We start from the raw sequence: 25,145 nt of genomic DNA, 5'->3' as shown, positions 1-25,145 counted from the left end.
TAATCCTAATTTTCCTAATCACAGATATATTGATTCTGTGTTGATAATTTCTTTGCTCTTTTCTTAAGTGACATATTTGTCTAAAGTCTTAGTATTAAACTCAGCATTTTGATCCTGCGTTATGTATAGATGATAATATCTAATTAGATTTTTTTTGTGTGCCTGTGCATACTAATAGCTCAATTTCCCTTTCACGGACACAGGGCATGTATATACAAATAGACATTAACCCAAACTCCCCCTCCTTGCCTACCCAAATCCTGGAAAAAAATTACTCGCATGAACAGTGCCACTGAAGTCAACAGGCCTACTCATGTTTGTGATTCTTTGCAGGATTGTGATCTTTATGAACTGTTCATGATGTAACTGAATTTTTTGGTATGGTCTCATTTAATGGCTTTGAATAGTAAATATAAACAGAAATTAATTCGGATATTGTTTTTCTCAGCAGAAGTACCAAAGAGTGGGTAAGATTTGTCCATACAAATGAAAAGGTATTACTTTGGGATAGGCTAATTATTTGTGTGCTCAACATAATTAGCACAAACTATGTTTTGCCATTTAACATGAATTGTAAACATTCAATAGCAAATTGGTTATTTTTTCTTTTTGTAAATAGATCAATTTAAATGTTCACAACTGTGAGAAATTATGGGAGGGACAGACACTAATTATTTAATGACAGTAGATACTGCGATTTAAAGTTAAGGCTTCATAACCACTGAAACACAAATTATGAATTTTACATCAAAATACACAAAGTAAACCTGCTTAAATCAAATCCTGACAAGTTGTCAAACAGTATTTTTCTTTCTTTCCATATCTGTAAATGTTGATTGATTGTTGGAAATATTTGTCATCTGTTTGTGCATATATAGAGAATAGGCTTGCCAGATGCTTTCACCAAAAAGTCTGAACATGGCAGGAAAAAAAACTTGGTTGAGCAGACCCCCCCCCCCCCCGCCCCCCACAGGAGACAGAAGTGGGAAAACAAAAAAGGTCACTGCACCTTTAAGAATCCCCACACTCCTCACTCCCCACACCAGATGTGGCAGGGGAAGAATGTCCCAGCCAGCCTTCCATCCAAGAAAAACAGGTATTTTCTGGTTGTTGTTTTTTACCGGACAGGAGCCAGAAATAATGGACTCGTGGGGCAAAAACCGGACACGTGTCAACCCTAATAGTGAAATCTTATAATATAACTTACAACAGCAGTAGTTTTAGCTTCTGTAAGTCCCCGTACCAGTGCACTGCAATCCTGATCTGGAGGTTACCAGGATTTTTCACTTATGGATATGGCCTTGGTCACTCTGAAGATACACCATCACACATCTCCTTTGGATATTTTGTAATAGGGAACAATGAGCAAACTTAGGCCCAGATTTACAAACATATTTAAGCATTGCTCCACCCAGTACTGCAAGGTCTAACTGACTTAGGAGCCCAAGTCTCATTTTCAAGTGACTTAAGCACTAGGAGACTTACTCCCATTGACTTCCAGTGTTTGAGTTACTTTTGAAAGTAAGACTTGGGCTCCTCAGTCAGACCTTGCAGTGCTGGGTGAAGCAATGCTTAAACAGCTTTTAGAATGTGGGCCTTTGTGCTCATGACAAGCGCTAGCTTGATATCCCAGGTCACTGAAGCCTCTTCTTTAGACAGCAGGTATCAACACAGACATTATCCCACACTACTTTGTCACCTGTGATGTCAAGCTAGAATCTGCCACAAGCACAAAGGTCCAGATTTTTAAAGTCATTTCAGTGTTGCTCCACCCTTCACTGTAAAGTCTGACTGACTTAGGACCCCGAGTCTTGTTTTCCGAAGTGACATATGCACTGGGGAGTTTCATAGAGACTTGGGTTTCTAAATCGGTTAGACCTTGCAGTTCTGAATAACTGTTTGATGAGATATGTAAATGGGCCTGTGGTTTTTTCATCTTTTCACTTACAGTTTACTTTACGATTGGTGATACAAGAAACTACTTGCTATGCCTTCATATACAGGATTCTTGTTGTTTTAAAAAAATTGCCTGCAGCTAGATTTCATAATAAAACTATTTCTACCTGGGATCAGCTGTCATCTGTGCATATAACATTACCTGCCTGCAGAAACCAATCTGACACCTGGTTTTGAAAGCACTCCTTAGTGCAGTGACACTTGAAGCACTTTTGTTGACACGAAGATGGGCTTCTGCCTGAAATAAGCTATCTAGTTTGCATATGTAATAATCCATATGTGTGAATAATTACATGTGACTTTAGGTTTTAGGAATCATGTACTTAAATCCACAGAAACTATGGCTGAAATCCTGACTCTACTGAAGTCAATAAGGAGTTATGTCACTGACTTCAGTCAGGCCAAGATTTCACCCTATGCCTCCTCGATACACAGTTAAAACACTCCTTTGGTTTTAAAAATATACAGTACCAACCCCTCCCCCCCTCACTCTTCTCGTCCGTGGACAAAATAAGCCCAAATCCCTTAGTCTCGCCTCGTCGGTCATGTGCTCCAGCCCCCTAATCATTTTGGTTGCCCTCCACTGGACCCTCTCCTTTCTATAGTGGGGGGCCCAGAACTGGACTCAATACTCCAGATGTGGCCTCACCAATGCCGAATAAAGGGGAATAATAACTTCCCTAAATCTGCTGGAAATGCTCTTCCTAATGCACCTTTATATGTCATTAGCCTTTTTTGGCTACAAGGGCACACTGTTGACTCATATTCAGCTTCCCATCCACTGTAATCCCCAAGTCCTTTTCTGCTGAACTGCTACTTAGCTAGTCTGTCCCAAGCCTGTAACAATGCTTGGGATTCTTCTGTCCTTGTTGAACCTCATCAGATTTCTTTTCTTATCAGACTTATTTGCCTTGGGATAGCTCTAGAGATAACTAACTCATTTTACTTCTGCATTTGTAATATTTCAGGTATTTCCTATAGAATATTAAAAAACTTTGCTGCAGAAACTAAGGGTACCTTATCAATGTATCTAAACTAAAATAGGCTGATGCTTAAAGTAACTGTAAATCAGAATAATGTGAATATATTATAGCAGCCCAACACTGTAGCATTTAATTTCAGAAGTGAGGACTACACAAAAATGAGGAAGTTAGCTAAACAGAAATTAAAAGGCACAGTGCCAAATGTGAAATTCCTGCAAGCTTCATGAAAGCTTTTTAAAGACACTACAGGTTGAACCTCTCTAGTCCAGCACACTCTGGTCTGGCAACATCTGTGCTCTGGCATGATTTTACTTAACCATATGCCCACTTCTCATGGGTGTGGCCAAGTTCCCATAGAGTCCCATAGCGTTTGTTTACACGAACCAGTCCTGGGTTTTAGTGTTGTATGCTGTTATTTAGCTTTAATGTACCCCTAAATGTCTTCCAAGTAAGCAGAAGAAGTGTTGGTAATGCTGCTAAGCATAAGCATGTTTTTTTATGCTTTATCTTCTTAAGTCCTTGTGCCAACAGTTAAAATTGTGTAACAACACTAACACTTTGTTATGAAGAGAGCTGATAAGCCTTGGTTAGACATAGGCTTGTATAGGGTGTATCCGTACAGTCATACATTACTAAGCAGAATTGCAAGCATTGTTCCATTTATTCATCTTGGTGAAATAAAAAAGGACCCATTCACTACAGGTTGCACTGCTATAAATCAGAACTCTCTAGTCTGGTGACATCTGTGTTGTTCCAAGGGCAAGGGTTAGGGCCAACAACAGAGGGGCCAGAAATGACATCTCCTGGCCCAACAAAATCCCTCATCCGGGACCAGTCAGGTCCCAAAAATGTCAGACAAGGAAGGTCCAATATATACAATATTGACCTCCCTTGATTCGGAAAATTCTCTGGTTCGGCACCCATCAGTTCCTAAGGTTGCCGGATTAAAGAGGCTCAACCTGTATAATATAGGCTCAACTTAAATGTATACCCCAAATTTTAAAACATAGTAAGAGAACCAAAAAAAGTGCAACAACAAAGTAAAAGAAAGCAGTGAGTGACAAAAAAGCTTCACTTAAAAATGGAAGCTAAATCCTACTGAGAAAATAGAAAGGAGCATAAACTCTAGTAAAAGACATATATTTAGGAAGGCCAAAAGAATTTAAAGAACAGTTAGACAAAAACTCAAAAAGTAATTTCAAAATGTTTTTCAGTACATCAGAAGCAGGAAGCCCACTAAACACCAGTGGGGCCGCTGGCTGATCAAAGTGCTGAAAGAGCAATCAAGAATGATATAGCCATGGTGGAGAAATTAAATTAATTCTCTGCATTGCAACTCTGAGGAACTGTCCCATATTGATGTGCCATTGGAAGATATTTTGGAACAAAACAGTAACAAGTCACCAGGACCAGATGGCATTCACCCAAGAGTTCTGAAGGAACTCAAATGTGAAGCTGCAGAACTACTAACTGTGGTTTGTAACCTATCCTTTAAATCATTTTCTGTGCCAAATGACTGGAGGATATAGCCAATGTGATGCCAGTTTTTAAAAACTCCAGAGATGATCCTGGAAATTACAAGCCAGTAAATCTAACTTCAGTACCAAGCAAACTGGGTGAAACTATAATAAAGAACAGAACTGTCAGACATAGCAATGAACATAATTTATTGGAAAAGAGGCAACATGTTTTTTTGTAAAGGGAAACCATGTTTCACCAATCTACTAGAATTCTTTGAGGGGGGTCAACTAGCATGTGGACAAGGGGATTCAATGGAGATAATGTTCTTAGATTTCCAGAAAGCCTTTAACAAGTTCCCTCACTGAAGGTTCTTAAGCAAAGGAAGTTGTCATGCAATCAGAGGGAAGGTGTTCTCATGAATTGGTAACTGGCTAAAAGACAGAAAATAAAGGAATAAATGGCCAGTTTTCAGAATGGAGAAAGATAACTAGTGGTGTCCCCAAGGATCTGTACTTTGATTAATCCTAGTAAACATATTCACAAATGATCTGGAGAAAGGGGTAATCGGTAAGGTAGCAAAATTTGCAGATGATACAAAAGTGATCAAAATAATTAAGTCCAAAGCAGACTTCAAAGAGTTTCAAAAGGATCTCATAAACCTGGCTATGGGGGCAATAAAATGGAAGATAAAATTCAATATTGATTAATGCAAAGTAATGCATATTGGAAAATATAATCCCAACAATATATATAAAATGATTGGGTCTAAGGGAGCTGTTACCACTCAAGAGAGAAATTGTGCAGTCATTGTGGATATTTCTCTGAAAACATCCATTCAACATGCAGTAGCAGTCAAAAAAAGGAAATAAAATGTTGGAGATAATTAAGAAAGGGATACATAATAAGACAGAAAATATCATATTGCCTCTCTATAAATCCATGATACACCTGAATCTTGAATAATCTGTCCAGAGCTGGAACTTTTCAGCTTGGAAAAGAAATGACTAAAGTTGGATGTCTTGAGCAGTGTGGAGAAAATGATGAGTGGTGTGGAGAAAGTAAACAAGAAAAATGTATTTACTCCCTCCCATAACGTAAGAACTAGGGGTCACCAAATGCAATTAATAGAAGGCTTAAAACAAACAAAAGGGAGTATTTCTTCATTCAATGCACAGTCAATCTGCCAGAAGATTTTGTGAAGGCCAGTACTTTAACAGTGTTTTGTAAAAGAACTAGTTACATTCATGGAGGATAGGTCAATCAATAGCTGTTAGCCAAGATGGGCAAGGATGATGTCCCTAATCTCTATTTGTCAAGTATGGGAATGGGCAACAGAGGATGGATCACTTGATGATTTCCTGTTCTGTTCATTCCCTGTGGGACACCTGGTATTGGCAAGTGTCAAATGAGAGGATACTGGGATAGATGGGCCTTTGGTCTGACCCAGTATGGCTGTTCTGATATTCTTATGATCTTTTCATATATCAGTTTGCCTCCATAGTGTGATAACGTGCTAGAATTCAAATGTAGTATTTTTATGGGCACATTGTCCCTACATATAAAATATTTGCCATAATAATACTTTGTATGCCACACTACTCAATGTGAGCTAATCAAGTCTATGGGGCTAGCATCAGAAACAAAATGCTGCAAAACACATTTATTTGCATGGGTTAACTAGTATCAAACTCTATCTGGTTTTTATTACAATAAAACAAATTGTCTGTGTGCACTCTGCTCCAAATTATTGTTCATCTCTTTTCTTTGATAGAGCAATAAAAATCATATTCTTCCTTGACTATACTATCTGGAAAATGTTTGTTCTGTCCTATTTCCATAAGTTCTTCTCTGATTCGGTATTTTCAAAAATGAATGATCATGAGATGTAGCAATAGCATTCATATAGGGCAGACAGTGAATTATCGTGCAGGATTTGTTGTCTGCATTCTTAAAACCAATGCAGAAGACAGACAACCAGTGTTGTTGTTTACATGGCTGCTGCAAAAATCCCTGAACAGTATTAAATAACAGAGTAAGGATTGGGTTGGGGAGCATGGTATAGATTGCAGAGTAAAACAATATTGAGTTTAACATGCTGCTTCTAATGAATAAAATTTCTAGATACAAACTAGAGCCATATTTTCTAATGAGATCTAGCCCATTTCTGCCCCTAAGGAATATCAGCCTGTCAATAGATCTGAACTAACCCTAAATTCTCTTACCCCTCAAAGGAAGGATGCCACAGATAGCATAATACAGCTACATCAACTTTGTTCCATTCAGGACAAAGGCAATCCTCAGCTGCCCTTCTAGGATAGCTTTCTGGCTGCTTTGATCTGCCTCAGCAATGAAGAGAATCCAAAGGCACGACTGAGGACTTAACTCTAGACGGGCAAGCAGTTGAGGGCTAGTTACGCCGCTTTCCTTGTACTTTTCAGAAATTGTGCTTGTATGGGCAATATAAAGTCAAGTTGTTCTCTCCACTTGGGATGTCTATTTTTACCTTCTACAGTTAGGGCCTCGTTTGGTAAGGTGCGTAAGTGTGTGCGTAACCTTCAGTGGGTAAGTAATCCTATTGGGTTTAATGGGATTACTCAAATCCTTAAAATTACACAATACTTAGCTACTTTGCTGGAGCCTCATTCCCCATGAGACACTTTTTCATATCAGAAGGACTTCATCATGTGGAATGTGCATGGAACATACCATAGAAGTCCTATAGTGCAGATGAGGGAAGGTCAGAATTTTATTCAGTATGTTGATCATTTTTTAAATAATCAGAAAGCATCCCCAGATAATGTAGTATGTGTGAAAGGAAGGTGTTGAGGCCTACCCAGAATATGTCAAATGAGCACCAGTTTAATTGTAACTGTAAAGGAAAGGCAGCATTGTGAGATACAGGAGATGTACGATAAAAAAACAAAATTTGATTGAATGACCAACAATAACCCCATTTTTAGGGAAGTAAGTAACAATATGCAACAAAGTGCTGGTTACCCCAAATGGAGCAGACGAAAGTTTTGAAAGGGCAGAATGAGACAACAAAAATCTAACATCAGCAATTGTCAGGAGAGTGGAAGAATACTGAAATACTGAAACAGGGTATATGAGGTTGGATGGAACAGACCAAGAGTGGACGGGTTGCAAATCCAAACAGCTAAGTCTAATCAACCAGGGCTCCCTCCCCAGCGCTGAATCTCGCTGCCGCACATAAGCTCCGAAAGGGGAACAACACCGGTCGTAAGTTGCAACAAAAAAATCCAAAAAAGGAGAAACATAAAAGAAAAGAATATCTCCTGAATCTAAGCAATGCTTCTATCTTTCTTTACCTGAGTATTATATATTTGTTAACTCTATAAATTGTTTAAAAGTAAATCTGGAGGGTATATCTGTAGGAGGAATTATTATTTCTTGTTTTTTAACTGTACTGTTTTTCTACTTTTTATTTGTATATTACATTGTCTTAAAAGAATCAAAGATAGTGAATTGATTGAAATGAAAAATTAATTATAAAGTAAATAGAAAAATAAAAATATTTGTTTAACCCTAAAAAGAAGTATTCCTCTGTCTGTGGCTTCAAATCCTTTAAAGAACCAAACCTAGTTACTGAAAGTATGCAAGGTCCTTTGTTATGTGAATATCATTTAAGTCATTAAGATAGGCATAACGGAATCGTGGTGCCACTTTGAAAATTTAGGAGGAAAGATCAACACTTATTCTGTAAATTTGCTGCTGAGGTGAAATTTAACATTTTCATGTTTGCTTCTTGATTCAGTTAAATCATGCTTGAACACAGTAACAACTTTCCATCATGTGGAAACATTTCAGCTATGTTAATAGTCATAAATGTTTATGGACACTTAAAGGGGAGAGTCTGTCCTGCACCAGATCTCTGTTAGGCACAGGAGAATTGTTAGGGAGCCAGTTATAGTGCCCTGGTACATAGGCCATCTCTAGCTCCATTTCAGTTTAGATCTGCTGGGAGGGAGATCTAAATTCCACTTCTAACTTAGGGCCCTTATAGACCTTCTGCTAGTGGAAGTAAAAATGCAGTGCACCCCTCCTGCACTTTAGATTCTGGAAAATGGGTGCAGAACATGGAGTCTGCACACCAAAGCCAGAAGGGGGTATCTGCGATGCAGGGTAATTCTCTGCTGGCCATCTGCATTCATTTAGTTTTCATTTAGCTCTAGGATTAAGAGACTCATAAATCCTCATCACCCCACAGCTGCACCAATCATAAACAATTGAACCTATCCACTCCTGAAATAGTCTTCAGGACTTTTCCTCTATACAAGCTCCAAATCAGTCAGAACAGGGGGGGTAAAGGAGGCAGCTGCCTGGATCCCAGTGATTCGGCAGTGGCCAGAACATTGGGCCTTTAAATTGCTGCTGGAGCCCTATGGTGTGAATCCTGCAGCTCTAGCAGTGCTGGAGGGCTGGCTGGGGAACACTAGCCTACAGCCCCACTCCTACCTCCCCCCAGCAAAGTCTCTCATCGGCCCTGACTATAACCACAAAGCTATACAATTAGCTTTCTCTGGCCCTTGGAACATTTAATTATGTATGCACGTGGAATAGCTTTGCCAGCTGTGAGTGAGGAGAAAAATCACCCCATAATTGCTGGCGCAAGAACTTGACCCTGTCTCCCACATCTCAGATGAATACTCTCACTGCTTGGTGCTCCCTATTGCTTTCTCTTTAAATCCGTCCTCCCTCCCCATTGCCCCTTCCCTGTGCTGATCACATGCTCAGGCTGAAATTTTTTTGTTACCTCACCCATCATGTGGTGAGAAGATTGGTAACAACCCTATTACTTTTCTGTTTTTCTTATTTTTACTATCTTGAGTCTAATGAGCTGGTTTCTACTCTCACTTTTGCTGGTGTAAATCAGATGAAACTCCAGTGAAATCAGTGGCATCAGTGCTGGCCTATATAAGAGGCTCAGGTCCCAATGTCTTCTGAACTTTGTCCTGAAAAGTGTGACTTGAATGCTACGTGTATTTTTCATATTCCTCCCTAAAGAGACTAGCCGTTAATCTCTCTGTGCGTAGGTGTGTCTGCTGCAAACATTTCCTTCCAGTCTACCATTTCAATCACACTTCACAGTACGCTGAAAATTGGCAAGGATGTTAATTATTGGCTTCTAGAAAAAACCACCTACATTGATTCAAGCATGTTTTTTCCAATTTTTAAGTATGTTGTTTCACCTACTGTACAGTGTAATTATAGAAAATAACTTGGTTTGGCTAACATTCTTGTGTTCTGTGAGTTCTCTTTGCGATGCTGTAAGCAGCACTGGGCTCAGGACTTAAATGGCTTACCTGGAGAGTTATTTTAACCTCTTTGTGTTGCTAGTTAGGGCTTGCCAGCTCCAAATGCTAATGCAAAGTGCATTGCCATTTAGCATCAGGAGTTCTAAATCTGTGTTACTGAGGGGTTAAGCATTAACATGCTTCACTTTCAAGACTAAAAGAGGTGGTGTCTGTAATAAAATGGTCTGTGCTTGTTTATTCTTTTAACAGCTTCTTATAATTTGTTTACATTACAGTAGCACCTACAAGTTCAACTGATTTCAGAGCCTCTGTCTGCTGGGCACTGTACATATAAATAGTAAAAGACAGTGCCTGTGTTGAAGAGCTATAGTCTAAATACACAAAAGAAAGGTGGATGAAAAGAAGTATTATTATCTCCAGTTTTACAGATGGGGAATTGAAGCACAAACAGATTGAGTTGCTCACGGTCATACAGTGAGTCTGGCAGACCTAGAAAGTGAATCTAGATCTACTCAATCCCAGTCCGGTGCCTGAAGCATATCCTTCCACTCCACGTAGCCACAGCTCATTTATCACATCTAGAATTCACCGAGAAACTTTTTTTTGTAGCCTCAAGGAATTGGTGGGCGCCAAGCTGGGGAACACTAGCAGAATTCACACATGGGAATACATGAAGGCACTGGCGGGTAACCTGCGGAGGAACTGCATATCATCGTTTTCACCCTATGTTCCTGCTCTTCCCCCTCCCTCCCAGAGCTGGAGCACCACGAATCAGCTGTTTGTAGCATTCCAGCTCTGGGAGGGAGAGAGAGGAGCAGGTAAGTGTGGAGCTTCAGTTCCCCAATGCTCAGGAAGTGTGTGGCTCCAGTTCCCCAATGCTCAGGAAGTGAGGGGCAGACGGGGGTTTTGGGACCACAAGTGGAACCCCATTGGGCTGTCGGCTGCTGCAGCCAACTGAGGAGAAGGAGGGCCATTCATGTGGCCCACCCATTATTTGTGGTTGCCCATTCCTGCACTAAGGAGTTGCACACTTTTTGGTTTTATATCCTATGGCTACGTCTACACTGGCATGATTTTCCGAAAATGCTTTTAACGGAAAAGTTTTCTGTTAAAAGCATTTTCAGAAAAGCACGTCTAGATTGGCAGGATGCTTTTCCGCAAAAGCACTTTTTGCGGAAAAGTGCCCGTGGCCAATCTAGACGCGGTTTTCTGCAAAAAAGCCCCAATCGCCATTTTCGCGATCGGGGCTTTTTTGCAGAAAACAGTACTGTGCTGTTTACACTGGCCCTCTTGCGCAAATGATTTGCGCAAGAGGGCTTTTGCCTGAACGGGAGCAGCACAGTATTTCCGCAAGAACACTGACAATCTTACATGAGATCGTCCGTGTTCTTGCGGAAATTCAAACGGCCAGTGTAGACAGCTGGCAAGTTTTTCTGCAAAATCAGATGATTTTGCAGAAAAACTTGCCAGTCTAGACACAGCCTATGACTTCTGCTAATTGGTTGATCTGCAATATGTGTATAATGTATAATATACAAAAAAATTAAATGGTAGGGAAGTCTGCCTGGTGTACAATAGAAATGCAGTGCAAGCCCAGTCTTATTTGTAGTTAAATCAGTTAATCATCCTGTGAGGCATTAAATAAATTATATGAAACCTAAGTATTCTGGGGAGTCCTGTATTTCTAAATAGTATTAGATTTCTAAATATTCAAGTGATTATGCTATAATTCTATATTAAACATACATACACTTATATCTCCAGACCTCTTCTTTGACAATCAATATCTTTTCTTGGCACTCTATAAGCAGTACTTTAGTTCAAGGTTTAGCTTTCTGAATACCATGTAAATATATTTGTTGACAAACATCAAGATAAAATTGAAGAAGAAAATGAATATGGGAACTGAGAGTACAGAAAAACAGTAGAGAAAAGTAAGGAAATTTGGTTAGTGCATTACCCACTGAAAGATGTCAGTAGTTACACACACAATAGTATATTAACCTAATAAGAATGTCTTAGTAATATTATAGAGGACTACTATTATGTATAACTAGAAGACCTACCTGGCATTCAGGGCAGGGAGCTGTGTGGTTTGGAGGATGAAGGAGTCAGGACAGGGCCTTGGGGGTAGGAAGGGAAGTACAAGATGTTGGGTTGGGGGTGAAAGAGTAAGAGTTGGGGATTAAGGAGGTGCTCAGGGCAGGGATCTCATCCGGCACAGGCCTTTTGTCTCCCCCCCCCCCCCCCCCCCCCCCCCGCAATTGCAAGTAGGGATGTGAAAGTTTAGCTGGCTAACCCGTAAGCATTATCTTAACTGGTGATGCTTGACTGTTCCAGTTAACCAGTGGGGGCTGCTCCAACCCTGCGGAGCCCACTATAGACAGGGGTTCTCCAGTCTCCCCACTCCTAGCTGCCAGGAGCCTTTTCTCTCCCTCCAGCCCTCCGCCAGACACCTGCTGCCTTTTCTCTGCCCCTGACCCTCCACCAGTCACAAGGAGCCTTTTCTCTCCTACCTCTCCGGTGCTTCAGCCAAGAACTGGTGTGGGGGGAGAAAAAGGGTTTAGGACAGGAGGGCTACTTACCCAGTCTGGTGGTAGGTAAGATGGCGGGGCCCCAACCCTGCTGGCCACTACCTTGATGGAATGGCTGCCCCCAATGGACACTCTTAATATTGCATCGTTTTCTATGTTAAGGAAAACAATATCTTTCTCTGTGCTTCTGGTTGTCCTGGCACAACCAAACCATGACCTTGCTTTTAAGTTAGGAGAAGAGGAAGCTGCATACCAAATTTGGTGGCTCTAGCTCTTACTGTTTAAGGTAAACAAAAGGACTCACGGACAAACACACAAATTTCTAATATCTAGATTAAACCTACAACAGAGAACTGACATTAACATTAATAAAGGATTGTATTTTTATTGTGCCTAAAACAGCACAATCTTCTCTTTAATTATTACCGCCTATCTATTTGCAGGCAAAGTTGCTAGCTGTGCAGCAAGAGAGAGAGTCTGCTGTTCAACAGAATAAAAAACTAGAAGAAGAAATTCAGACGTTACGTGTTTATTACAGGTAAAATGGTTTATATTATTGTAAATGTGATGACTCATAAGGGAAATTTTCTTCATGGCTTTATAATTGTAAGTGAGGAAATGACCTTATTGCTTAGATATTTGTTAGGAACATGTATAACTGCCTTGATCAATCAGGGCCTTAAATTCCATACTGTGAACCTTTCAGATATTTTTTTCCCTAGATTTCTACCTTTCTGATCTTCAAGCCCTATTTTGAAATGCAAAGTGTTCATTTTTAGCAATAACTGAGTGTCATGAAAGTCTCAGAGGGGTACCTGTGTTAGTCTGTAAAACCCACTTCTTCTCAACTGAACTACTCAGTGCCATGAAGTATCTTTTTATAAAGATGGTCCCATTGCTAGTAGAGTTTCAGTTTTCCTGCTGTTTATTGCTTTGGGGCTTTTTTCCCCATGTAGTAAATGATTCAGTGTTCTTGATGAAATTCAAAAAGTTATGATGTAACAATGTACTTGCTAAAAAAAGAACAGACCTATAGGTGGTGGAACTAAAGATGTGCCACCCACCACACACCTTAAATTGAAGTGGTTTCCATCACGTATAGGGTATGCAGTTTGCTTCAGAGGTCCTCGGCACATCTGTTATATGGTTTGTTCCTGAACCACAGGAAACAGCCTATTTCTTACTTGATTATCTGCTGCTTCGGGGGGAGGCCGAGTTAGTCTGTATAGGTAAACTGAAAAAACAACAAATAGTCTGGTAGCACTTTATAGACTAACAAAACATGTAGATGGTATCATGAAGATGGTATCATGGTATCATCTGAAGAAGTGGGCTGTGCCCACGAAAGCTCATGATACCATCTACATGTTTTGTTAGTCTATAAAGTGTTACTAGACTGTTTGTTGTTTTTTCAGTTTGATTATCTGCATTTCCCCAGCTTTACCTGCATGGATTTAAGAAACACAAAATCTGTTGAATTCTAAAACTGTGATTTCTTTTCTAGTCTTCTGCAGAATTTTTATTGCCTTATACTCTATAGTAGTCAGTGGAGGGGTCAGCCATTCTCTCAGTAATTTCAGAGCCCATGAAAAACTTAGAATCATAGAATCATAGAACTGGAAGAGACCTCAGAAGGTCATCAAGTCCAGCCCCCTGCTCTAGGCAGGACCAATTCCAACTAAATCAACCCGGCCAGGGCTTTGTCAAGCCGAGACTTAAACACCTCTAGGGATGGAGACTCCACTACTTCCCTAGGTAACCCATTCCAGTGCTTCACCACCCTCCTATTGAAATAGTTTTTCCTAATATCCAACCTGGAACTCTCCTACCACAACTTGAGACCATTGCTCCTTGTTCTGCCATCTGTCACTACTGAGAACAGCCTCTCTCCATCCTCTTTGGAACCTCCCTTCAGGAAGTTGAAGGCTGCTATCAAATCCCCCCTCACTCTTCGCTTCTGCAGACTAAACAGACCCAAGTCCCTAAGCCTCTCCTCATAAGTCATATGCTCCAGCCCTCTAATCATTTTGGTTGCCCTCCACTGGACCCTCTCCAATGAGTCCACATCCTTTTTGTAGTGGGGGGCCCAGAACTGGACACAATACTCCAGATGCGGCCTCACCAAAGCCGAATAAAGGGGAATGATGACATCTCTGGATCTGCTGGCAATGCTCCTCTTAATGCAACCTAATATGCCATTAGCCTTCTTGGCTACAAGGGCACACTGTTGACTCATATCTAGCTTCTCATCCACTGTAACCCCCAGGTCCTTTTCTGCAGAACTACTACTTAACCGGTTGGTCCCCAGCTTGTAACTATGCATGGGATTCTTCCGTCCCAAGTGCAGGACTCTACACTTGTCCTTGTTGAACCTCATTAGATTTCTTGTGGCCCAATCCTCCAATTTGTCTAAGTCATTCTGTACCCTATCTCTGCCCTTGAGCGTATCTACCTCTCCCCCCAGCTTAGTGTCATCCGCAAACTTGCTGAGGGTGCAATCCATCCCCTCATCCAGATCATTAATAAAGATATTGAACAAAACCGGTCCTAGAACCGAACCTTGGGGCACTCCGCTAGAAACTGACCGCCATCCTGACATCGAGCCATTGATCACTACCCGCTGGGCCCGGCCTTCTAGCCATCTTTCTATCCATCTTACCGTCCATTTATCCAATCCACAATCCCTTAACTTGCTGGCAAGAATATTGTGGGAGACCGTATCAAAAGCCTTGCTAAAGTCAAGGTATATAATGTCCACTGACTTCCCCATGTCCACCGAGCCAGTTACCTCATCATAGAAGCTAATCAGATTGGTCAGGCACGACTTGCCCTTCGTGAATCCATGCTGACTATTTCTAATCACTTTCCTCTCATCCAAGTGCCTCAATATGGATTCCTTAAGGATCCCTTCCATGATTTTTCCAGGAACCGAGGTAAGACTGACCGGCCTATAGTTCCTTAGATCATCCTTCTTCCCTTTTTTGAAGATGGGCACTACATTTGCCTTTTTCCAGTCATCCGGGATTTCTCCCGATCTCCACGACTTTTCAAAGATAATAGCCAAAGGCTCCACAATGACATTTGCCAACTCCCTCAGTACCCTCGGATGCACTAAGTCCGGACCCATGGATTTATGTACGTTTAGCTTTTCTAAATAGTTCCTAACCTGTTCTTTACCCACCACGGGCTGTCCATCTTCATCCCATCTTGCGTCACTTGGCGCAGAAGTCCAGGAGCCGACCTTGTCTGTGAATACAGAGGCAAAGAAAGCATTGAGTACTTCAGCTTTCCCCACATCATCTGTCACTAGGGTACCTCCTTCATCCATTAGGGGCCGCACACCCTCTCTGATCACCTTCTTCTTGTTAACATGCCTGTAGAAACCTTTCTTGTTATCCTTCACATCGTTAGCCAGTCGCAATTCCATTTGTGCTTTCGCTTTCCTGATAACCCCCCGGCATTCTCGAGCTATACCTTTAAACTCCTCCCTGGTCATTTGTCCAAGTTTCCACTCTTTGCAAGCTTCCTTTTTGTGCTTAAGTTCACCAAGGATTTCCCCTGTAAGCCAGTCCGGTCTCCTACCATGTTTGCCTCTCTTGCTACGTGTCGGGATGGTTTCTTTCTGTGCCTTCAATAAGGCTTCTTTAAAATACTGCCAGCTGTCCTGGACTCCTTTCCCCTTCATGTTAACATCCCAGGGGATTCTGCCCATCAGATCTCGTAGGGAGTCAAAATCTGCTTTTTTGAAGTCGAAGGTGTGTATTTTACTACTCTCTTTTCTTCCTTTCGTCAGGATCCTGAAATCTACCATCTCATGATCACTGCTTTCCAGGTTGTCACCCACCTCCACTTCCCCTATTAGTTCCTCCCTGTTTGTGAGCAGAAGGTCAAGCTGCGCACGGCCCCTGGTCGGATCCTTCAGCACCTGTGTCAAGAAGTTATCCCCAACATTCTCCAAAAACTTCCTGGATTGCCTGTGTACTGCCGTATAGGTTTCCCAGCAGATGTCAGGGTGATTAAAGTCCCCCACGAGAACCAGGGCCTGCGATCTGGAAGCTTCGCTCAGTTGTCCGAAGAAAGCCTCATCTACCTCATCCACCTGATTCGGTGGCCTGCAGCAAACACCAACCACAACATCAATGCTGTTGTTTGCTCCTTTAAACTTAACCCATAGACTCTCAACAGGTTTTTCTCCCTCTTTATACTGGAGTTCAGAGCAATCGTAGTGCTCTCTTACATATAGTGCAACTCCTCCTCCTTTTCTCCCCTGCCTGTTGTTCCTGAACAGTCTATACCCTTCCATAACAGCGCTCCAGTCATGCGAGTCATCCCACCAAGTCTCTGTTATCCCAATTAAATCATATTTCTTGGTCTGGGCCAGGGCCTCCAGTTCTTCCTGTTTGTTGCCCAGGCTTCTCGCATTAGTGTACAAACACTTCAGGTAACCAGTTGATCGTCCTATCTTCTCCATTCGAAACATGGGTCCTCCTTTCTTGCCCCTTCCTCCCTGCATTTCTTCCCGGTATCCGACTTTCCCACTCTTCTCAGGGTTTTGGTCACCATCCCCCGACGAACCTAGTTTAAAGCCCTCCTCACTAGGTTTGCAAGCCTGCCCGCGAAGATGCTCCTTCCTCTCTTCGTTAGGTGGATCCCATGTCTTCCTAACAATCCTTGCACCCGGAACAGAGTCCCATGGTCGAAGAAACCAAAGCCCTCTCTGCGACACCATCTGCGCAACCACACATTTACGTCCTCAGTCCGACGATCCCTGCCCAGTCCTTTCCCTTCAACAGGAGGAGAATACCACTTGCGCTCCAAATTCTTGGGTCCTTCTTCCTAGCGCTACATAATCCGCAGTAACACGCTCAAGATCATTCTTGGCCGTATCATTAGTTCCCACATGGAGAAGCAGGAAGGGGTAGCAATCCGAAGGTTTGATCAGCTTGATAAGCCTCTCAGTGACATCCTGAATGCAAGCTCCCGGTAAGCAGCACACCTCTCGAGATTCCAGGTCCGGACGGCAGAGGGATGGCTCAGTCCCTCTTAGAAGGGAGTCCCCGACCACCACCACCAGTCGTTTCCTTTTGGGCATGGTGGCCGTGGAACCCCCATCCGTAGGACTACGCATCCCATGCCTTCCAGTAGATGGTGTTCCCTTCTGGTTTCTTCCTTGTGAGGTCCCTTCCAGAGCTTTCAGCACTGCAGAGCCTGTGGAGAGAGCTTGATAGCCATTGCTTACCTCTATCCATGAATCACTGGATTTGTTTAGTCTCTAAAAAGGATCTGCTGTGTGGTCCAGTGAAAAAAGTTAGGGGACTTTTTTAAAATTGGAGAGCAGTTGTAGTACTTCTCTTCGTTCTGACCTCCTAGGGGCTGTATTTTGCCCAGCCCTGCCTTAATGCAGCTGTGGGGAACCTCAGGCCTGGAGCCCAGATGTGGCCCTCAGCTTGCCCAGATCCAGCACCTGAGTCTCAGCCCTCTCCCCCCCAGCATTAGGGAGCCTAAGCTGGTGCTCCAGTCTTTCAGCTTGTCCCCTGGGGGCTGTAGCACACAAAATCTAGTAGGCTTTACCCCCTCTCCCCCAGGCTCTGGTGTGCAAGGGGAATGTGGGGAGTGTCTTTTTTCTACTCTGTTGGGGGCCACAGTGAGGGTTTTTTTTCTGCTTCTCAATTGTGTTCCACTCCCAACTGATTTTTCTGTGGGTCAGTGATCCCTGACCCAAAAGAGGTTTCCCACCCCTGCCTTAATGTTTGCCATGTTCCTTATGTTTATTAAAAACTGTGGGGAAGCAACTAAATCTGTTTGGCATCTTTCCTTTGGTTCTTAGTCAACAGAAACACCAAGGAATCAATTAGTATTTATTTTCACTAATTTGTTTAATATTCAGTGTAAAATTCCTAGATACATTACAGTAAACTAGAAATACTATATTATGCAACAACATTATTCACTTAGGCCATGTCTACACTAGGAAACTATTTCAAAATTAGTAAATTTGACTTAATAACTGCTGATTTAACAAATTCAAACTAGTATGTCCACACTATGGAGAAGCCTCAAAATTAGTCTGAGGCAGGCTCCATTAATGTGGACCTTGGACTTAGAGCCCCAGGAAGCACTGGGGCGTAATTAGTTCGAATTACTCTGGGGAGCAGTTATTTTGAAATAGTGGCACTGGTGCATCCACACTACTGTTATTTCAAAATAACTATTTTGGAATTAGCATTACTCCTGATGAAAAGCAGGAGTCCAGTTTTTGAATTCTGTGGCTTGTGATTTTGAAATAATGGGCTTGGTAGTGTGAACTCTCTGCTTATAAATTTAACCGGGAGGGTGGGGAGTATTTTAAAATAAAGTCCTAGTGTAGACCAGGGCTTAGAAAAGACTTGAAAATAGTAAAACAAAAAAATTGAATTTACTTTTTTATCATGTTACTTCAAAAATTCAAGCTCAGAGTTGTTCTCTAAGCATAAAGGCTCAGAGTACATTTTAACATTAAAAAGGTTTGCTGCAACAGACATTGAAGCAGATAATAGATTACAGGCTATTGATGCAAATATTTAACTTCCAATAACATGAATATTATTTACTTGCCAGTATATCTGAATATACCACATAGTTAATTAAGTTTCAATCTTTAATTTCACCTGACTAGGCTTCAGTGCCAATTTGGTTATGGTATTTGATAATCTATGATGATTATGGCAGATATGGTATGGTATCATTAGATATATGAAATTATAGACAAATTACAGTAGTATCCTCTGATCTTAGAGCTTTCAGAACCCCCTATTAACTGGGTTATAAAGCCCTTTATTATATTAGAAATAGAGAATTCTTTACCGGTGGATGGTATTTCTCCCTTGATATCTTAAGTGGTAGCTTTTTCTAGCACATTAAGAATTCAGTCCTATGTGTATACATACATGTTAGCAAGAAAAGCTACAGTGCAGCTTTTAATATTACCTCCAAAATTTTTGTAGTAGTCCATATAATAATAAAGTAGAAGGGGGATTAACTTTACTCCCAAAAGTTAAAGTGAACATGTCTGCAGTTTCTTTTAGTCATTGGGGATAAATCAGCTTATAACAGCTACTTGTATTAGTTGGGGCCTGAATCAGCTCACTGAGGAAGAGAATGTAAAGGGATCAGAGTCATGTTCAGTACATGATTATTATTTTTTTTGTCACAAACTGGTAGCACTGCATTCCACAGTTCAGCCTGTATAATGACATCCTTTTCTCTAATAAAAAGTACACCTAAGTCTCTCTGCTGATTTACAGTGCTTCCTTATATTTCCTATTGCTAAGAAAAGAGAAAAACTGAAATAAACACTAACCAAATCCTATAGTTTGCTGCCATCAGAACAAGATTTAGTTAGTTAAGTAGTAACACTGATACTGTCAGTTCAGTCTTCTTTAAATCTTTATTAGAGGGTGTGTCTAGTTTTCCCAGTGTGCACTATGCTACCTTTAGTAGTAATCTCATATATGAACTTTTCTGTTGACATGTGGGACACAAGTTCATTTGAATGGACGGTAAGATATTTTCTATTTTTGCTTCCGTATAAAATAATTTACAAACTTGACATAATATGAATTTTCTTTATTTACACTAGTAAAAATGAGTAATGGGTGTGTTAGTGACGAACCCTTCCTCCCTCCTGTGTCCAGCTTCCATTCATCACCATCATCTCCTTTTTCCAACACTAGGGTTGGGTAGGGCCAAAGTCAGGACAAATAGATGGAGGAGGTTCTCCAGGGTTAGACCCTGGTGGGCCACTGCCACTATATTTACCTGTGCTTCCGCAGATACAGGTGCTTGCAGCTCCTGTTGACTACGGATCACCATTCCCAGCCAATGGGAGCTACAGGAAGTAGTGCGGACCAGGACACTGCTGCCCACACCTCCCATTGGCCAGGAACAGCAATCAGCAGCCATCAGGATCTGCAAGCACCCATACTTGCAGAAGCACAGGTAAATATAACAACAGCACGTCAGGGACTAACCCTGGCGAACCACATCCAGCCCATGGGCTAGTATTTGTCCACTGATGGCCAAAGTCATGAGCAGATTCTGTCTGCATCTGTTTTGATCCACCATTTGAGCAAGTTGGAGGGCTATCTGGATCATTTTATATGCTGTTCTGCCACTGACTTCTCTCACCATGATCTTTACTCCAGGGAGAATTTTGTGCCAAGAAATTAAATATTCGGCACACAGTATTTTAAAATTCTGTATATTTTACCAGACAACAACACTATAAAATCATGCCAGTTTCAATTATTTTGGTAATTTATTTCAAAATACCTGTCAGCTAGTATCTCAGTAACAATACAGACAACAAAAAAAGACACAGGAAATATTTTTGACCAATATAGTCGTTAGTAGGCCTATTTAATATGGAACTTTGAGCACTAATTGTTTAAACTGCAATATGGAACAGTATTTCTCACATCCCGCAGACGCAGTGCAAAGTCTTGGGAGAGTTAGTGGAAACAGGAACTGAAAGAGAGGGAAGGAATTGCTGGGAAGGAGAGTTATTGAGTGTGGGTGGGAGAATATGGAATGAGTTTTTGGGGCTGGGGAGTATTGTTAGGGAACTGGGCAGCCTCCCCCATGCAGACCCTAACTGACCTCTGTCTTCCCCTGTTCAGCAAGGCACATGTTCTTCTTTCCCTGTTTGTCTCTGCCCCACCCCATTCATTCGAGCATATCTGCACACGTTCTTGTGTCTCTGCATCCCCTCCCCATGTGCCCCTTCACCTCCCCATTTTCCTCATGCCCATGTGGCCCTTGACTCAATGTTGTCATCCCAACGTTGTACCCCTCATTAGCCTTTCTGAAACGCACTCTGTGTGATCCCCCACCAGGCTTGTGTGCCCCACACTGTCCATTCATGCCCTCCCCCCATAATCCCATGTCTCTTCACCTGGTCCTGCAGGAGGGATACTATGAGAGAGGCAGCCTCTGTTCCCTCCCTCTCTGTGGCTAGCTGTCCTGGCCTTTGAGCCATCTGTCCTCTCTTCTAGTACCACATCAGCCCTGAGTGAGAGAGAGGTGTAATTCCAGCTTCCCTTTGCCTCCCCATCAGAATTCAAAGGAGGGAATCCACAGGGACATTAATTCTGTGCTTGCATAATTCTGCAGAATTTCCCCAGAATTATCTTCTCCACAGAGATGAATGTTAGGCGATAGATATGGGGTTATTCTAGCAACATGACCAAATCACTGCAGTTGGTGCCTTTTGATGATTGCAATCACACACTACACTTTCACTCTTTTTCAGAAGTTTTCATTTCTTAGTGTGTTTATTCTTGTCATGTCTGGAATAAGCCACAGGCACTTCATTTCAAATGTTTGCAGCTTTTGCTCTAGATACTTTGTAGGTACTAATGTTTCACTTTCATAAGATAATGTAATATCTGGTTTTAGCTGCCATGGTCACTTAGGGTGCATCTACACTGCAGGGCTTAATTTGAAATAAGCTACGCAAATTGAGCCATGTCAATTGCGTATTTTATTTTGAAATAGCTTATTCTGAAATAAAGAGCGTCTACAGAGCACTTATTTTGAAATACAGCACTCTTCCTCTGACTTCCCTTATTCCTCATACAATGAGGGTTACAGCATGGAGTAAGAAGTCTTCCAGCTTGACAGTATTTTGACACAATTTTGAAATAACTACCTGCTGTGTAGACACAGACTAAGTTATTTGAGGATAGTGTTGCAGTGTGGATGTACCCTTATTTGAAGCTTCAAGCATTGTGCAAGCACATAACCTTTCTGCTGAAGTCGATGTGTTGACATCTTCATTACAGTGGCTGCCATCTGTTACACTGAAACACAACAAAGCAGAAGCCGTCAACTTTTTCAACATCTACTTCATAAATGACTAATTTAGCCTGTTTCTTGATTTTTGATATTTCCATTATTTTTATCTTTGGTTCGTCCAGTTTTCATCCCCATTGTTTGGCTGTTGTATACACCTTGACGATTTTTGGTTGTATTCTTCTGTAGGCATTATCATTATATTTTCCATGAAATAAAGATTACTGATAAATTGCCCCAATATCATGCAGTCTCCATCAGTGTTACTTGGTTGGATAAGATGTTTTCTAAGTATAAAGCAATGTACTGAACTGAGTGTTGCATCCCTGTTTGACACCAGTTTTCATTTCAAACTGCTCAGTGACTTACCATTGACTCTCACTTACTATAAAGCTATGCTATAAAGGTTCTGCTGTATTTGAATCAGTCTTCTGCTAAAATCATGCCACCTGAGTACTTGCAACAGAACCTCTCAGTTAATTGAGTTTACTACTTACTTGCCAGATGGAAAAAGTACCCCAAGAAAAACCGTTTATGGATAGTCCCCTTTTGTCCCGGCAAATAGTTCTTTGCCCGTTTGGGACCCTCCATTTTATTTTTCCTGAGTAAAAACTGAATTGGTTTATTGTGATGATAAATAGTAACATATTAGCATGATGACAGTCATTTTCTATAGCGATACCAGATTGTGTTTCATGTTTTGCAAATTGGCAAGCATGCCCGACAGAGAACAGGTTCCATTCCCAAGGAGCTTACAAATACAACTTAAAGACAAAATAGATTATCGTGCAATACTGTAGAAACAAACAGTACATGGTCTGAAAGTGCTCACAGAGTGGGGGGGGGGGGTGAATCTAGAAAGTTTTGGGGATTAACAAATTGCATCTCCCATATCCTAAACACTGAAAGTGACCAAATTTGGAAAATATTCAAAAAATAAGAGCATATGTTGAAAGAAGTGTTATCAATATCAATTTGGGATGGTCACCATACTTGTGAGTGACAAGTCTATGAGTCAATTTTGAAGGTCAACTCAAATGAGTGCCAGAGTGGCAATAAAACTGTTATAGTTCATATCTGGATGTGCAATATATTTAAGAAATGTTTGAGTTTTTAAAGTATTTATTGAGTTGAATTTTTCTCTCGTCACCTGTAAAACCAAGCTAATTAGCATAAACCCTGCATAAAAGGCCTCTGAGGAAGAAAATATATATCTAATACATTTGGAAAAACCTCTCAAAGTATGTCAAAAGCTTTTGTACACATAAAATGTATTGCTTTCAGTGTCATTATCTCATGGCCTAGCCGGGCTACAGCTAGCAAGTACTTTGTGTTCCATTGAAAAGCAGGAAATCTTCCCCTCTCCAATGGTGAGTATATATAGTTGCTATTTCTTTCCTTGAAGGGTTATGAGAGATTGTATAACTAGTCCAGGACTAAAATATGATACATTCTGGAAATTGGGCTTTTCTTGCAGGAAGGAGTATAAAAATAATCACAAATTTGGGGAGAAAATAGAAAACACATTTGTGGCAGGTTAGTTTTACTCAGCTGTCTAGAGCTGTTCAAAGTTTGGAATACTGTGCATATTCCATGTGGGAATGGATTGGCAGGCAGATGAGGCTGTCCAAGTTACATGGCAACTCCAAGCATTCAAACATCAAGAGTCCAGGCCTCAAAAAAATCTCAACATTGGCTCAGAATAATGAGGCTTTTTTAAATATAATATATTTTGGAGTTCTTTCTGGACCAATGAAGCAAGGACACTCAGCTAAGTGGCAATTCTTTGACTGACTGCTTCCTTCGTTTTATGCAAGATAATTGAATCCTGAATCTGATCAATTCAGAATTTTCAGAAAATGTTTTAGGTATCTGTGGGCAAGAACCCTACTGATTTTAGTGAAAACTGGAAATGAAAATGGAGGGGAAACACTGGAATAAGTGGATGGTTGCAAGAAGTCCCTGAAATAAAGGGGGTTGAAGAAGGGTATACAGCAAATATGTGCGAGGAATGGAGGAGTGCAAGGGGGGGCCTAAGTATGCAAGGGGGCCCGCAGATCTGCCTCCACCCACAAAGAGGGTGAGGTGGGCAGGTGGGAGCTGGCTCTCCATGCATATTGGCTACAGTGGAACCATTTGTTCTCCTCCCCTCCCACCCCAGCATGCTGCTGCCTTTCTATCAGAGGCAGGAATGCAGGAGGTGGGGGGCAGATGGGAGCCGATATGTGTGGGAAGTTGGTTTTTAAGCCAGCTCCCTATGTGTGCCAACTCCACAGAGCAGCCTGCCCACCCCCTTACTGCCTCACATAGAAGTGGGGAGGCAGGCAGGAGCCAGTGCTTGGCGGGACCAGCTTAAAAGCCAACTCCCTCCAAGCACTGGCTTTATGGAGCTGCCTCCTCCCTCCTCCCCGCCCCCACACCTCCCACATGCGGGAATGGGGTAGGCAGGATTCCAGATCAATCCCTGTCCATGAGGAGCTCAGGGCCCCCGCAGACAGCAGTTGCTGCTGCCCTACACTGTTGCTTCTGATACAAAGGCAGCAGCCTGAGGTGGCAGGACACTCTCTGGGAGTGGGTCTGGGAGCACACTAGCTGCTGGCCCCGCCGCCAGGGACCATTGAATAATCGTGTAACTGATAAAATTTGGTGCAGTTACACGATTATTAAATTAAACAACATCTAACATCCCTAGCAAAAACCCTCTCCAGCTGCTGACATCGCTGCCTTGATCCATTCCAAATTTCTCCTGATCAAGACCTCAGAAGCGCAAGGTGTTTCTCAGCAGCTTCCTTCACCATGTGTGGACAGCAGGCTCCAGATTTTTAAAGTTCTAATAATCTTTACAGGGAATAAGCACTTGTCTTTACATTCTTTGAATATCACATAAGCCCCCTTTTTCTTCTGATCTGTATGAGAGTACCTGAAACACAGGAACACCATTCTGTAGCCAGTTGCACATCTGTTACTCATGCTGGGACCTATCCGCAGCTGCCATAAGCAATCAGTTAACTTACTCTGAAAGCACCAAAGAAGGCAACAGCAAATGCTTCTGTAAATAGCAGGGCCTCCCTCCCACAGCTGTAGACCCACAGCAGAGCCTTTGA

The 25,145-nt window shown here is 41.7% G+C and overlaps 1 protein-coding gene across 10 annotated transcripts in view; it reads left to right on the top strand.

The window, feature by feature from the left end:
- The window catches only part of MIPOL1 (mirror-image polydactyly 1), a 302,089-nt gene that overhangs the window by 201,435 nt on the left and 75,509 nt on the right, over positions 1–25,145 (top strand). For 9 of the 10 annotated variants that reach the window (XM_075926916.1, XM_075926909.1, XM_075926912.1 and 6 more), the window contains one exon: positions 12,654–12,748. In XM_075926916.1, the coding sequence (XP_075783031.1) occupies positions 12,654–12,748 (95 nt within the window). Of the gene's footprint in view, positions 1–12,653; positions 12,749–23,325; positions 23,399–25,145 lie in introns of those variants that run through there. The other variant, XM_075926918.1, reaches the window with a different exon arrangement.

Source organism: Pelodiscus sinensis, chromosome 4 (genome assembly GCF_049634645.1).
Source record: "Pelodiscus sinensis isolate JC-2024 chromosome 4, ASM4963464v1, whole genome shotgun sequence".
In the NCBI taxonomy this organism is placed as follows: Eukaryota; Metazoa; Chordata; order Testudines; family Trionychidae; genus Pelodiscus; species Pelodiscus sinensis.
This window is presented reverse-complemented; position numbering and strand designations above follow the sequence as displayed.